General features: G+C 39.1%; 1 protein-coding gene across 6 annotated transcripts in view; it reads left to right on the top strand.

Annotated features, from left to right (window-relative positions):
- The window catches only part of LOC107548461 (kelch-like protein 13), a 59,031-nt gene that overhangs the window by 38,545 nt on the left and 4,940 nt on the right, over window positions 1–15,546 (top strand). For all 6 annotated transcript variants that reach the window (XM_016229149.1, XM_016229146.1, XM_016229148.1 and 3 more), the window contains 5 exons: window positions 3,181–3,325; window positions 5,682–5,814; window positions 8,944–9,140; window positions 9,224–10,019; window positions 14,979–15,092. In XM_016229149.1, coding sequence (XP_016084635.1) covers window positions 3,181–3,325; window positions 5,682–5,814; window positions 8,944–9,140; window positions 9,224–10,019; window positions 14,979–15,092 — 1,385 coding nt within the window. The remainder of the gene's footprint in view (window positions 1–3,180; window positions 3,326–5,681; window positions 5,815–8,943; window positions 9,141–9,223; window positions 10,020–14,978; window positions 15,093–15,546) is intronic.

Here is a 15,546-nt window from a genome sequence, read left to right as displayed (position 1 = left end):
AAGTAGTTTCGCTTTCACAACGAAACACACGGCGGGCTAGAGTGAGCGGCGACCCACGGGCGGGCTTGAGAACGGCGCGGCCGGCGGATTCGACAAAGGAGCGTCCGGCGGGCTTGCGGTAACCACATGTGATGACCCAGGGCTGGACTCCACGTCGTCCATGGTGAAAGCCGATCCGGCGATCCACAGCGTGAAGTTGATGTATTTCACCAGCGACCAGCACGGATCAGCTCTAGGCATGACGAAGCGGATATCGTCCTCTTTTGGAAGGCCAAACAAAGTAGTTTCGCATTTCACAATGAAACGCACAGCGTCTCGATATGGCAGCGGCAGTAACAATACTACAGCGAGAATAAAAGTTATGCCTTCTTTCTTTGCGTGAACATTTGGGTGGTGTTATGCAAATCTTCCCACATCGTGACGTAGACATGTGGGGGCGTGTTAGAACGAGCCGTTTTAGGTAGGCGTGGTTGACTCTGAACTTTTATAAAGAATATCTCTTTGGATTTGAGAATTTAGTCTTTGCAACTTTACAGATTTTCTTTATGCACCAAGAGCTTGTAACACTTCAAAGAGAAAGTAAAAATTGAAATCGCATCATATGATCCCTTTAAGACATTCCTGTTCATCTTTATTTTGAGGTTGTTGTTTTCCTGGAGGATAAATCCTCCATCACAGGTATCTTGTAGGCTCTCAGATTTTCTTTCAGGATTACTCTGTATTTTGCTGTAATCCTTTTACCCTCTCTCAAGCCTTCTAGGTGTACACAGAATTGTCTCACGTATGATGCTGCAACCGCAGTGTTTTTCTCACTCAGTTTAATGGCTTGTGCCAAACATTAATATGATAGCCAAAAATCTATTTTACTCTCATCAGACCACAGAACCTTCTTCCAGCTGTCCTCAGTGTCTCCCACATCCTGGCAAACTGTAGCAGAGACATCATGTGGCATTGCTGAACAGTGGCTTTTCTCTTTGCCACTCTCTGCTAAAGCACCTGGGCAAGCGCTGAAGCTTGTAACTCCTTCAGAGCTGTCATTGGTCTCTAGGTGGTCTCTCCCAGCGGTCTCTTTCTTACACTCATTTTAATCGTACTCCAATAGATATTCACTGGCTTGGAAATATTCTTGTGTCCATCCCGTGACTTGTGCTTCTCAGTTTACAGAGCTGCTTGGAGCTGTTTCAGGAGTCTCTCTCTCTCTCTCTCCCTCTCCCTCTCCCTCTCCCTCCCTGGCCAGTTTTGGCACAGTAGTGACTCACCAGAAGTTGGACTCTCTAGCCACTTGTGTATTAATTTATAAGATGTTCGGGGTCAGTATTTTATTTATTTTTTTCTCAGTGACGTCAAAATGCCAAGGTTGAATTTATATGATTACATTTACAGTAAAAGCAGTAATATTGTGAAATATTATTGCAATTTAAAATAACTGTTTTCTATTCATTTTAAAATGTAATGCATTGCTGTGATGACAAAGCTGAATTTTCAGCAGCCTTAACTGAATATTCAGTCTTAACTGTCAAATGATCCTTCAGAATTTATTCTAATATGTTTATTTGTTAATATTTGGAAACATTTCATCGTATCAATGTTAAAAACAGTTGTTCTGTTTACATTTTTGTGGAAACCATGATGTATTTTTTCAGGACTCTTTAAACAGAAGGATCAAAAGATCTCTCTCTCTCTCTCTCTCTCCCTCTCCCTCTCCCTCTCCCTCCTTGGCCAGTTTTGGCACAGTAGTGACTCACCAGAAGTTGGACTGTCTAGACACTTGTGTATTAATTTATAAGATGTCAGAGAGTATTTATGTGTATTGCGTTAAAGGGGGTGAATATTTATCAAGTCTACCATCCAAACACTACCATTCGAAAGTTCGGGGTCAGTATTTTATTTATTTTTTTCTCAGTGACGTCAAAATGCCAAGGTTGAATTTATATGATTACATTTACAGTAAAAGCAGTAATATTGTGAAATATTATTGCAATTTAAAATAACTGTTTTCTATTCATTTTAAAATGTAATGCATTGCTGTGATGACAAAGCTGAATTTTCAGCAGCCTTAACTGAATATTCAGTCTTAACTGTCAAATGATCCTTCAGAATTTATTCTAATATGTTTATTTGTTAATATTTGGAAACATTTCATCGTATCAATGTTAAAAACAGTTGTTCTGTTTACATTTTTGTGGAAACCATGATGTATTTTTTCAGGACTCTTTAAACAGAAGGATCAAAAGAACCTTTTGTAAATCTGTTGTAGCATCAAAAATGTCTTTACTGTCACTTTTGATCCTTGCTAAAATGTATTAATTTCTTTTTAAAAACATTCTGACCCCAAACTTTTAAGCAGTCCTTTGTTTTAGAGCACTATTAATAGTTCAGTGTTGTAAAATGCATGTGAAACATTTCTCTTGTGACACAAATGTAAGGAACAAAATCGCAATGATACATTTTTGTGACCAGTGCCACTTTTCTGAGAGATTGAAACTGGCATCTCGTATGTGATGCTGCCAGTGACACAATGTCATGTGCTGTTTGTCACAAATACGTTAAATATACACTTCAGTTATATCAGAAAGAGAAGGAAGAAATCAAAAGAGATAAGTGTCTCTCTGATTTTGTTCCTCTGTTATCTAGAGCAGTGGTTGATCTTAAAATGTTCTGACTGTTGCTTTTTCACCATTAGGCTTAGAAAAGGCCAAGAAAGCTGACCGCAACATCTGAAGGAACATAAACCAGTTTAATTCGGTTTCGTGGTGCTTTTCTTTATACATGTGCCCTAAAATGTAAGGTTAAAAAAAAATTGTCTTATTAGTCAATCGGCAAAACAAGATTTCTCATGAATATTAGTTTTAGCTTCTTTACAGTAAGAAGCCTATCGTTTCTGAGATCTTGACTGTGTAATAGTGGGGAAACAGCCATTCTATACATGTTTTGTGTTGTGAATGTTCAGTTGTGTATATATGTGTCTGTGCGACGTGTTTATCTTTTGAGGAGGGTTTCTGTGCTGTACTCGTGTTGAAGAATCAGGAGGCACCACATCTGTTTCAAATCTAATGAATCAATATTGAGTTTGCAATCAAACCTGTTTTGGTCTTTTCACACAGTGCTGACTGTACCCCCCTCTCACACTTGTTATTTCCACATATTAACCTTTCTTCTCTCTCTTTCTCTGATGGGCAGATCACTGGTGGAAGATGATGATGCTCAGATGATGAAGGTGTCGCTGGGATGCAGTGAAATGGGGCTTTCCTCCCACTTGCAGGCCTCAAAAACAGGAAACACACGCTTCTTTACCAGCAACACACACAGCTCTGTGGTTTTACAGGTGAGTGTGTGTGATTACATATGTCTTTTACTAAATGTCAGGGCGGGTGTGTGGGGTGTCACCATCTGCCATTCCGGCATCATATCACACGTGAGAGTTTGTGTGTGTGTGTTTGGAAGAGACTGTGAAGGTCATCTCTGCTGTTTCTGGCAGTCAGGCTTTAGTTCACACATAAAGATGATAATATTATGATCATCGTCCTCATTGGTGGTGGGCTCAGTCCTGCCTGAAGTCCAAGAGAACCTTCATTAGCACCTACCTGCGGGTCACCTGACAAGTGTCAGCATGTGTTTGTGTGGGAACAAAGGTGAGAATTTAATTGGAATTTGCCAGTGAGTCATTGCAGACAGATCAATAAGTAAAGGTCACCTGATTCCCTTTGTTTGTGTGCATCTGTTCATATTTATTTAACCCTCTCTGATGCATGATGTCCTCTTCAGTTGACTATTTTTATGTACTAATATGTCAGTTTAAAACTAAGCGAGCCATTGTAATAATGGCCATATTTCTAATATTAATTATAATTCGAAATGATATCCAGTGTACAAACAGTGGCCCTATCAGAACATTTGTTTTTCTGTTTTTTTGACCAGCAGACAGGAACATTTTTGATAAATCACACACTTCTCTTCACATGCTTAGACTGGTCTGTGAGGAGGGAAAAATATTTTTTTCCCCATAAGCATCTTTTTGCAAAAGGTACTTTTTTGCTGTATTATTTATCAAATAAATGCAGCCTTGGTGAGACCACTTTTAAAAACATTGAAAAATCAGCCCCAAACTTTTGAACAGTAGTGTAGGTTCAATGTGTGTTTACATGGGATAAGAGTGTATATGCGTGCGTGTACACACAGACAAATTCATGTATTGCTTGATTTCTAGATGTCATTAGCACTGATATTTTTATTGACGTGATGAGGTCACTCTATTGATTCCTCCTATCACAATGACATTGACAGCTGTCATCCATCACTTGATCGCCATTCAGCCTGAAATCAGCTACTGCTGTTAGAGGAGGTGAATTGTGTTTAAATGAACTTCAAATGGCAGTTTATTAAGATCGAATCAGTTTGTTAAATCAGAATACCACAGATAAACAATATTTGAAAGAAGCTGAAGTTGAAGACGGCCGCTCTGAGATCATGACTTAATTTCAATTTGAATCGGTCACATGGCACATGTGTCCTAAAGCACAGCAGCCCTCATCACCCTGCAATATCACTAACCGCTGGAAAAATGATTTTATTCATTCCAGTGATTTGTTGGGAAACAGCACTCAGTTCATTTGATTGGATGTTTATCCCCAGGCTCTGTGTGTCCTCACATACCTCACACACACAGAATGAGAGTTTTAGCAGGGGAACCAGGTTTAGTGTGTGTTTTAGCACATGTTTTGTGTTGTACATCCATTCATTTTGTAAAAAAGCTGCAAATTTGTGCTGACAAAACATCACAATTAATCATTATAGACCTTTTCTATTTTTATTTTTTTATTTTAATATTGTCATCATAATAATGATATTAATGTAAAAAACGTATTATTTTTGAAATATTATTTTAATATAAATTATTCCATAGTGACACAATAAACATATAGCCCACACACACTTACACAAAGGGTTTGTTAATGTAGACGCCTCAACAAAAAAATGCTTTTACTGTCATATTAGATGCAGCGGTGTTATCTTCTACATTTTGCATTTAGACATTTAGCAGATGATTTTTTCCAAAGCAACTTATGAACGAGGCACAAGCAAAGCTTTTAGTTTTCAATTTTATCAGGCGCTGATGTTATGAGGTAGGTAAAGACAGCCTGTTGGCTTTTCCACGTTTATCAAGGCATGTCTGTTAAACTCCAGCTCAGAGTGTGTAGTATAGTGTTTGGCGCTTAAAAAGCTTATGTATAATTTCGGTGAGTGCAGCACTGATTGGATTGTGCCTTATTTCATGTCCTATCACATGCTTGGCATTTGCTTTTGCACATGCTGCTGTATTGAGCCTGACACAGCGGCTTGGAGAGTGTGCGTGCGAGTGGACGATGGCTCTGTCCTGTTAATTATGGCTCGTCTGTGCTGTGGGAGCCCATCTCTGCTGCAGTCCCCTCATGCATCTGACCTCCTGTTCATTAATTAACCCCACAATCTTTTATTCAGAAATGACGCTCATGGGACACATAGTAATGATACAGCTCCTTAACATTCACACTCTGTTTTCATGGGTTTTCATCTGTTTTTTTCTTTTTTTATCTCAAGACCATTTCGGTCTATCTCTTTCCTCCTCCTCATTAAGTGCATTACTGAAATGCTCGTCAGTCCTCTCACTTCCTCTGTTTTATTTTCTTCCCTCTGTCTCTCAGGGTTTTGACCAGTTGAGGATTGAGGGCCTGCTGTGTGATGTCACGTTAGTGGCGGGAGATGGGGATGAGGTGTTTCCTGTTCACCGAGCCATGATGGCCTCCTCCAGCGACTACTTTAAAGCCATGTTTACAGGTGAGTGAGAGAACAAGACATGGGATAAAAAAGGATTAGGTGAGGTGAAGCCAAGTTTCCAGGTGAGGAAGGGATAAAGGAAAGAAGAAGAAAAAAAACGAGGTGTTTTGGGACAGAGAGGTCAAAGTTTGACAGAAGAGAGACTCCAGTTAAGTTATTAATAAACAGACAATGTCGATGCACTATGCTGTACTAATCAGTTATACTGGATTGTTTTTGTTTGTGTTTAGTACTGTCACTTTAAAGTCCCCATGAAATGAAAATGAAAGTTTTTTTTGGGTGTTAGTATAAATATGTTAGTCTTAAGGTTATCTATAAGGCAGTGTGCTCCAAAACAGTGACAAAATTCGCATTTAGAAGATATAAGCATTCAAAGCTTGCAGTTCGTAATTTCCGCCAAAACGGTTCAACGACGTCACATCGTACGTCAGCTTCTCATCAAACTTTCTGTCCAATCAAATGCTCTCTAGAATCCGAAGCGCCCGCCCTCTACTCTATAAAATAGACGCTGAAACCGCGGCTGAAATCGGTCACTTGTCCACAGAATTAGTATTTTCTGTACAGTGAATGGCACATAGTGCACTATATAGGGGACAGGGAATGATTCAAACAGTGTAAATATGCTTTCCATTGAGGAAAATAAGAAGTTTGTATTCGCGCTGTGTCACACTAACCACTGCACACACACTCTGCTCCAGTCCAGAGACACGATAGCACGGAGCAGATCACTTGTGCGAGTCGGCGCCTACCACAAAATGTATCGGAGCTATTTGAATTCTACACAGAATGCTATATTTTATAGCAATATGGATGAGATTGTGGCTGGCATACCCTGTCAAATGCGGCTTTACGGAGCTCAACGGCTCTAGCCCAAGCTGTGATATAAACGAACGCTATTGGCTATTTTAAAAAGGGGCGGGGCTGCTTGATATGTCCCGCCCTGTCTTCCTGTTTCAGTTAAAATGACGTCAACACATAGAGTAACGCTGCGTGTTTCTAAGCATTTCAGGGGACCGTTAAATCTTCTTTTGCTTTTTTTCCTTTTTTTCCTTTTTTAGTTGTTAATCATGTAAATATCAGTAACATGTCAGTCTCATTTAGTCACACCAGAGACTTCCCTCAGAGCTCAGAATGTTCCTGATTCTCCCTCAATTCACCCCCTCCCTCACTCGCCCTCTCTCTCTCTCTCTCTCTCTCTCTCTCTCTCTCTCTCTCTCTCTCTCTCTGATAGCCCCACTGTCTTAGAGTCAGAAATAAAGGGGTTAGTTCACAATAGTTCACTAATCTCATCTCACCCGCCAACTGAAAGCAATTATTCACACAATGCATTTATGTAATGAATGCGATGTGTGTGAGTCCCACGGAGAGGCTCCTGTTGATTTTGAAACAGAACCGTGCTCTCTCTCTCTCTCTCTCTCTCTCTCTCTCTCTCTCTCTCTCAGAAGCGCACTCTGTTTCTTGGGAAGAAAGAACAAAGCAAGAGAGGTGAAAAAAGATAAGAAAGCAAGGGATTTGCTCTGGGTTATTTGGGAAAGCATGTTCAGAGATAATCTGTTAGATGGAAAGGACTTCATTTCGTTATTTGAATTGAGTTCAGCTATTCCCTAAATAATTATGCCATTTAATACTGCATACTACCAAATCCCGGAAGAATTTTTTACACAAAACTATTATGAGAGAGCACTAAAACAATTATAAAGAAGCAGTGTGCCCAGGGAATCCTCTTTCTGCAGGCTTACACGATTTCTTAACTAGAGCTGGGGGAAAATCGGTTTATCGATGCTTCATGATCCTGAATCAGTCCAAAAAAATTCAGAATTGATTCAAAGTTTAATTATTAAAACCATGATGGTATGAGCATTTAGTTGCTAAGCGATTCACTACACACTGCCGTTCAAAAGTTTAGATCAGTAAGAATTAATATGCTTATTATAAATGTTTATTTGTTTGTTTATTTATTTAATAAGGGACAATACACATTAATAATAAATGACATTTCAAATGTGTCGGATTTAGCCAAATTGGCTAATTTTCATCAGTAGTCCCTTGGCAGATTGATGTTAAAGACGATGAAAACAGCAGACAAAATATTCTTTTAACACAAAAAGAATTAAGAAACTGCAAAATCTCTACAAATGGTCACAATTTTGTTACAACAGTAAACACATTTTCAGCTTTCTAGAGAAACCACAAGTACCTGTAATATCACTCCTTTAAGTCTGGCGGAAGTCTATTCCAGTCATGTGTTCCTCTAAAAGCAAATAATAACTGGCCAAAAGGCAGAGTAAAAATATTTATAATGTTACAAAAGATTTCTGTTTTAAAAATAGAAACACAAATTGGTCACTTTCTAAATAATAAAAGTATAGCACATCTAGATAAATCGTTTTTTACCAATGCATATATGTTAGAAATGATGCATCGCGATACAAATGCCAACTTGTATCCAGTGCATACTTTTTCAAATCAGTGCATCGCATCGTTAACTTTAATGCCGATGCACTGATGCGAATCTGTGAATCTTACCATCCCTAGTATGTAGCTGAGAAATGTGCTGTATCTGTTATCTTATAAAAGGTCAGTAGTATTTATAAGCCCATCAAAGTCCTGCTCATGCATGTGTGCCATGAGCATTTAAGCACTGCAAGACTTCCATAATTGCTGTCTGTATTACTTTCTTTCATTCTCCCCTTGTGTTCTGCTTATCCCTTTGCTCTTGTTCTCTCTCGCTTTCCTTCTCTCTTTCTCCATCTCAGCATAGTTGAGATCACATCTGAACTAATGAAAGTGGTTTGATTTATTTCAAACGTGGCTCTTGAATAAGTGGCTCATTATCATGGTAAAGAGAATTGGTGACAGCTTGCAGTGAAACTCGCTTATCTTCTCTCTTATTTCCTCTTTCTCTCGTTCTCCTTATTGTTTCTGTCACTCTCCCCTCTCTGCCTTTGATCCGCTAATTTGCAACGTTTTTTGCCAATCCCTCCCCCATTATTTTCTTTCTCATTCTCTTCATCTGCTTTTCCCCTTTTTTATATCTGTTTTGCTTGAATATTTCTTTGCACTGATTTTCTCTTGCTTTCATCTCCTCCCTCCGTCATCTTTTCCTCTCTTTCTCTTTTTTTCCCCCAGGTGGAATGAAAGAGCAGGATTTGATGTGTATAAAGCTGCATGGCGTGAATCGAATAGGGCTAAAGAAGATTATAGACTTCATTTACACCGCCAAACTCTCTCTCAACATGGAGAACCTACAGGACACCCTAGAGGCTGCTAGCTTTCTCCAGATCCTGCCTGTCCTTGACTTCTGCAAAGTCTTTCTCATTTCTGGGGTAGGACACTGTTCAAACCATTTCAAATGAGAATGCTCTAATGTACTTTGTAGTATTAACACACAGTTCTTACCCTCTCTTAGGTGTCACTGGACAACTGCGTGGAGGTGGGGCGCATCGCCAACACCTACAACCTCACAGAGGTGGACAAATACGTCAACAACTTTATCCTAAAGAATTTCCCCTCGCTACTCGGCACCGGCGAGTTTGTCAAACTTCCATTCGAACGTCTAGCGTTTGTGCTCTCCTCCAACAGTCTAAAACACTGCAGTGAGCTGGACCTGTTCAAATCTGCATGCCGCTGGTTACGCTACGAAGAAGGCCGCATGGAATATGCCGCCAAGCTAATGCGCAATATCCGATTCCCCCTCATGAGTCCAACAGAACTCATAAACCACGTACAGACTGTCGACTTCATGCGTACGGACAATACCTGTGTTAATCTTTTATTAGAAGCCAGCAACTACCAGATGATGCCATACATGCAGCCGGTGATGCAGTCGGAACGAACTATGATCCGTTCAGACAATACCCATTTAGTGACGCTAGGGGGCGTGCTACGGCAACAGCTGGTTGTAAGTAAAGAGTTGCGACTTTTTGATGAGAAAGCACATGAATGGAAGGCACTGGCACCCATGGACGCCCCGCGCTACCAGCACGGGATCGCAGTGATCGGGAACTTTTTGTATGTGGTCGGGGGACAGAGTAACTATGACACGAAAGGAAAAACAGCTGTGGATACCGTGTTTCGATACGACCCGAGATATAACAAGTGGATTCAGGTGGCGTGTCTGAATGAGAAGAGGACCTTCTTTCATCTGAGCGCTCTCAAAGGACATCTATATGCGGTGGGCGGGAGAAACGCTGCAGGAGAGCTGGGTGAGTCAGGAAGGGATTTTAGTGTCACAGCAGGGGACAGATTTCTAAGGGACATGCTGTGCTTCAGTTGTTGACATGTTTTGTAAATATAACATTAATAGGAGTGTCTTGCAGTTTGCTAATTACGTGTGGATGTAAAAAAAAAAAATTCTAGATGCTAAAAAGATCCTGGTATTTTCGGTTGGTCCTAATTATAGAATGATTTGACTTGATCCTGAAGGAGAGTTAGTTTGTCAGCAATGCTGCCCCCTAAGGGGTGTTGCTAATCATGTCAGTGGTTCTCAACTGGTGGGCCGTGACTCAAAATACTTCGTCACTAATGTAGAAGCTAGCATAATTAGGCAGATACCAACATGGACTTGACTTCCCCTTCACCTTCAGAACCATGGATTACACGAGATAAAAATTACAACCCAGACTACATTAAAATCTCGTTGGCCTGCAGTGAGGATCAACACGTTTTGTGCTGTCACCATTGCATTTTGGAATGTGAATTTTGGAATGCTGAGAGCATGACACTATCAAAATGTAAAATTGCAGTGTAACTGAAGTAGCAGCAGATCATTTCTAAAAAGTAGAGTGCAGATATGTCTCTATGCATTAGGGCTGCACGATTAATCGAATGCGATATTCATGCCTATCTTGTCAGTAAAGCTGGTTCTGTGATTAGTAGTAAATCTCCATCACGTGCTTTCAGATGGAGCAGCATTTACTACACAGAGCCATAGTTCACTGACAAGCTACGCAATATCGCGTTCATTATCGCAGATAATTTAATCGCGCGATAATGAAATCGAAGATATCATTCTGCGATAACGGCTGTTTGCGTAGCTTCTCAGTGAACTACAGCTCTGTGTTGTAAATGCTGCTCCATCTGAAAGCATGTGAAAATACCACATTTAATAACATGTTTTTACTCCATACTCACTTCATAACGTGAGTCGAGTGTTTGAAATAAATCCTTCAGTGAGATAATGTGGCTTCTTAAACAGAATAAGGCACGCAACATATTTCATAGTATTCTAAGAGGTGATAAAGGCTATTTCGTTTAGCATTTAAAGGGGTCCTATTATGCTCTTTTACAAAGTCTTGATTTTGTTTTGGGGGTGTACTAGAACAGGCTCTCATACTAGGTTGTTTGAAAAACACATTATTTTTCACATATTTTACATTATTACAACACCTCTCTCCCTAGTCTGGCATGAACGGCTCGAATAGTTCCTGAATCAAATTAAAGTCCGCCTTCTGAAATACGAATGTGCTGTGATTGGTTAGCTGGGCCAGTGTGTGTTGTGATTGGCACCACTCAGCGCCTGGTCAGGAAATGACATGCCCCTTACCACTGCGAGCTTCAGTGTAAATATTGCGTCAAAATCAAATCAATTTGAGCACGATTTAAACCCGGATGATTGTAAGCACTCTAAGTTTGTCTGCCTTGTGAAAACTAGCGCATCTCCGACATAGTGATAACACTCATTGCCTTCTTTAGTGCAGCTTAACCATGTCTCATCCCATTCATCGATCTTTGTGATATCACAAATCCCCGAAAATATGCGTTGTAGTCCAAACGAGTCGTTCGTTGTAGTTTTTGAAAAGTGATTTGTTAAATAAAATATCTCCTTTTGAATTGGACTTTGAGCTTTGTAACTTTGCAGATCTTTTTTTATGCTCAAACAGCAACATTACAGACTAACTTAAGATGAAAAAGTGAAAAAGCATAATAGGACCCCTTTAAATTATAAAAGTAATTATAATAAGAACTCCGATAAATCATATATTGTCATAGTCCTGTGTTTATTAGTCACGTTGAATCAATGAAAGCTGTTAAATCTTCACTTTATTCAGCTACCGATTTCTTCTACGAGCTGATTTCTGGCCTTCGGATGGAGATTTACTACTGATCACAGAACCGTGCTTCACTGACAAGATGCGCATGACTATCAGCTTTTGCCTTATCGCGATTGCGGTTTCATTTCGATTTATCGTGCAGCCCTACTATCTCATCAGTTGTTCATTGCATTAACACAGATCTGAATGTGAGCTCGCAGTGGATCAGATGGTAAAGTCCATCATACATCATACATCACCAGAGAGAAGGCTGTCATATCACCAGAAGATCAAACTATGACATTTTGTTGAAAAATTCTGACTTAAATTTAAAAAAATAAAACAAAGAAATAAATGTATGCATGGATGAATTGTTCACAATAAGATCAGAAAGATGCATTTAGAAAATATATGGGGTGATGGTCCATTTTGAGCCTATGTCATGATAATACCTTTACTGCATATTGTTAAGCATATGTGGTTAACTGTAATATTAATATATTTTAATGTTTGTTTTTAAGGATATTGTTGTTTACTGTGTACTGTAAGCAATTGTGGTACTTTTTGGGTCACAACTCAATGTCAAGCGTAAAATCCTAAAGCAAAACCAGTTGAACCACCCACACATTTTTATCTCATTCATTTGAAAGGTGGTCAAACTCATCCTTTTATTGTAGAATTCAGCTATGCCGGGTTTTGAAAAAGCTCTGTTAAAAAAAATGTTGTGCGGTATAATAGTGTTATTTAGTGCTTATTAACTGCAGTGCATCATTTTGTTATTTGATATTTATTTGTTGATTATGCTTAAGAGTATTTAATATGCCTGCTAATATGTATTCAAGACAGATAGCAATTAGATCATCGTAGGCTACAGATGTTTGGATGCCCCAGAAATGACAGAAAGTGAGGAATCATTGGTGATGCACATGGATGGAGCACCCTTGAAACTCAAAAACTAATTAGCATTGGGGCAAAAAGAGCTTTCAGCAAAAATATTAATAGTATACAGGATTTATGTCCGCACTGTGTGCTTTATAGTCATTATTCCAGCGGCTATGGTTGTATGACTGCATCAGGCAAAGGTGGAGCTTAACCAGAGATGATAGTTCTCACAGGGTGAATGCCTCAGTGCAACCTGGGTAATTAAAATGCAGGGGCAGCCTGCATATAGCAGAATACCAGAACATAGTGCAAACACATTAATATCTACACAAACAAAAATGACCCTCCCATCATCCACAGCAATGCTCCCCATAACTATGCACACAAACACACTCACACCAGATATGTACTGCACCTCAAAATTGACAGGAAAGAGACAAAAACACACACAGATGTCACACTACAGAGGTTTGATAATGGACTCTGACACACTCACTTCCACAGCAAGACTGAGAAAAAGCACAAAAAATTTACTTACAGCTTTCTGCATGCAATTCACTTTGACACACACACTCTCTGGCCTTTCTCATGTTTATCAGACGACGCTCAAGCCCCTAGCGCTCAGTCGCCCATGTTTCTATAGTGACCTCCATCATGGCAGTCAAGTGGAATTTATTGCTTTGAGTTGAATTTAATCTTTTTACCCCATACTGTTTGAGGACTCTGCCCGCAGTCTAATATTCCTGCCCAGTGTGTTTGATTTGTCACTGACTCTCAGTACAGGATTTGCAGGAATTTTCCATTACTGCAGTTAAATATGAATGACAAGTGATTGATTTTAAAAGCTAAAAGCAGTGTTTTTTTCTTCATATTTAACTTGTTTTAAAAATGTGGACTGACAGATCCTGATAAATGTGTCTGTGTTGGGTCATGAGGATTGAGCGAATGACTGTTGTGCGAGTGATAATTACGATCATAGTTTAAAGACAGTCTGTCAGTGGTGCTGTCTCGCTCATTAATTTACAGATATAAAGCGTATGAAAGTTGTATTTTTGGTTCTGAATCAGAACAGATGCAGACTCTCCTGTTGTCGATCATTAGTGGAAAACAGGCCGTCTATGCTTGCTGTAATAAACAAATTTAGACCATGCTGGCTGCTTTTGGCAATTCCATTGAAAAGTCAATCACATCAGTTTTAGAAAAACCTTGGAATAAATAAGTACACTCTAAAAAATGCTAGGTTAAATACAACCCAGTGCTGGGTAACTTTATGTACACAGTGAACTTATGCTCTTGTGAAGTATGTATGATGAATTGTCTCTCAACTCTACTTTAAATACCCATAATTATGTGTAACCAGTGTGTAACGATTTTATATTTTTTTGCGGACACTTTATTTAAAATCATGGATATCATGAACCTTCATTGCTCATTTTCGGACCACTCATTTTCCACCTGCTGCTGTTTAGGATTTTACATACAGTTGGTTTAGTAAACTGTTTATAAGTACTTGGACAAGCTACATTTTATGTTATTACAGTTTCTTATCCTTTTATTTTTTTAGCCAGAAACAGCATTAAGAGCTTGTTCTGTGATTGTTTTTATATTCTCTTATTTAAAAGAGTGACATATTCTAAATAAACATCTAGTCCGGAATCAGATAAGTCCCCAAAAATTATATTTTCCCCAATCTCCGATTTACCTTGGATAAAGAGAACTAGAAATGAATATATCATCTGCCTGTATCAGATCTTCTCTTTATCATCTGATCTGTGTGGACAGATACTTTATAAACCTATGAAAAGCATTGCTTCTGATTTAGAGAGATTAGATAAGAGCAGTGAGTTTTTGTGAATATTTAACAGGTGAAGTAGCGGTTTCTGTGGATACAGTGGTCTTTGTACCGTTATTGGGTTTATGTTGTGTACCTCCTTCAATAATGGTTAATAATAGATCATCATCTCTGTGGCAGAATGTCACTGAATCTGTATTAATGGTCATCAGAATCTAAACTTGCAGCTGTTCAGTGTGCTTTGAAAGTACAGTAGTTTGGTTGTGTATAATTGATCACTAAAGCATCTCTTTTCTTTCTGTTTGTGAGAGCATGACTAATGTACAAGAACTCGTTTTTTGTCCCCTTTAGACCTCTTCCTGGATCCACATTAACTCAGCTGTTAGTCTAGTCATCTTTCTTGGCATTCAATACCTTGTTTTCATCTCTAATTCTCACTGTATCTTGTCTTTCTCTAGCAACTGTGGAGTATTATAACCCCAGAACAAATGAATGGAATTATGTGGCCAAAATGAACGAGCCGCATTATGGACACGCAGGCACTGTTTACGGAGGATACATGTACATTTCAGGTACCTGTCACACATCTGTATGTTTGTTTGTTATGTATGTGGGTCAAAGACGTTAAAGGGATAGTTCACCCAAAAATGAAAATTTGAAGTTTATCTGCTTACCCCCAGGGCATCCAAGATGTAGGTGACTTTGTTTCTTGAGTAGAACACAAACTGAGATTTTTAAGTCAAACCGTTGCAGTCTGTCAGTCGTATAATGTAAGTGGATGGGAATCACGGCTTTGAGAGTCATAAAACATACACAAACAAAACCAAATTAAACCCTGCGGCTCGTGACGATGTATTGATTTGTAAAGACACAAAACGATCGGTCTGTGCAAAAAACTGAACAGACTTATAAGTGCATTACCGCCACCTATCTCTCAAATGTACCATTGACACTATCTACAATCTCAATTAGGAGTGTCAATGGTCCATTTGAGAGATAGGTGGCGGTAATGCACTTATAAGTCTG

This window comes from Sinocyclocheilus grahami, unplaced genomic scaffold, assembly GCF_001515645.1.
Source record: "Sinocyclocheilus grahami isolate Dianchi unplaced genomic scaffold, SAMN03320097.WGS_v1.1 scaffold348.1, whole genome shotgun sequence".
NCBI classification, from domain to species: Eukaryota; Metazoa; Chordata; class Actinopteri; order Cypriniformes; family Cyprinidae; genus Sinocyclocheilus; species Sinocyclocheilus grahami.
Note: the sequence above shows the minus strand (reverse complement) of the source record. Positions and strands in the feature narration are given on the sequence as shown.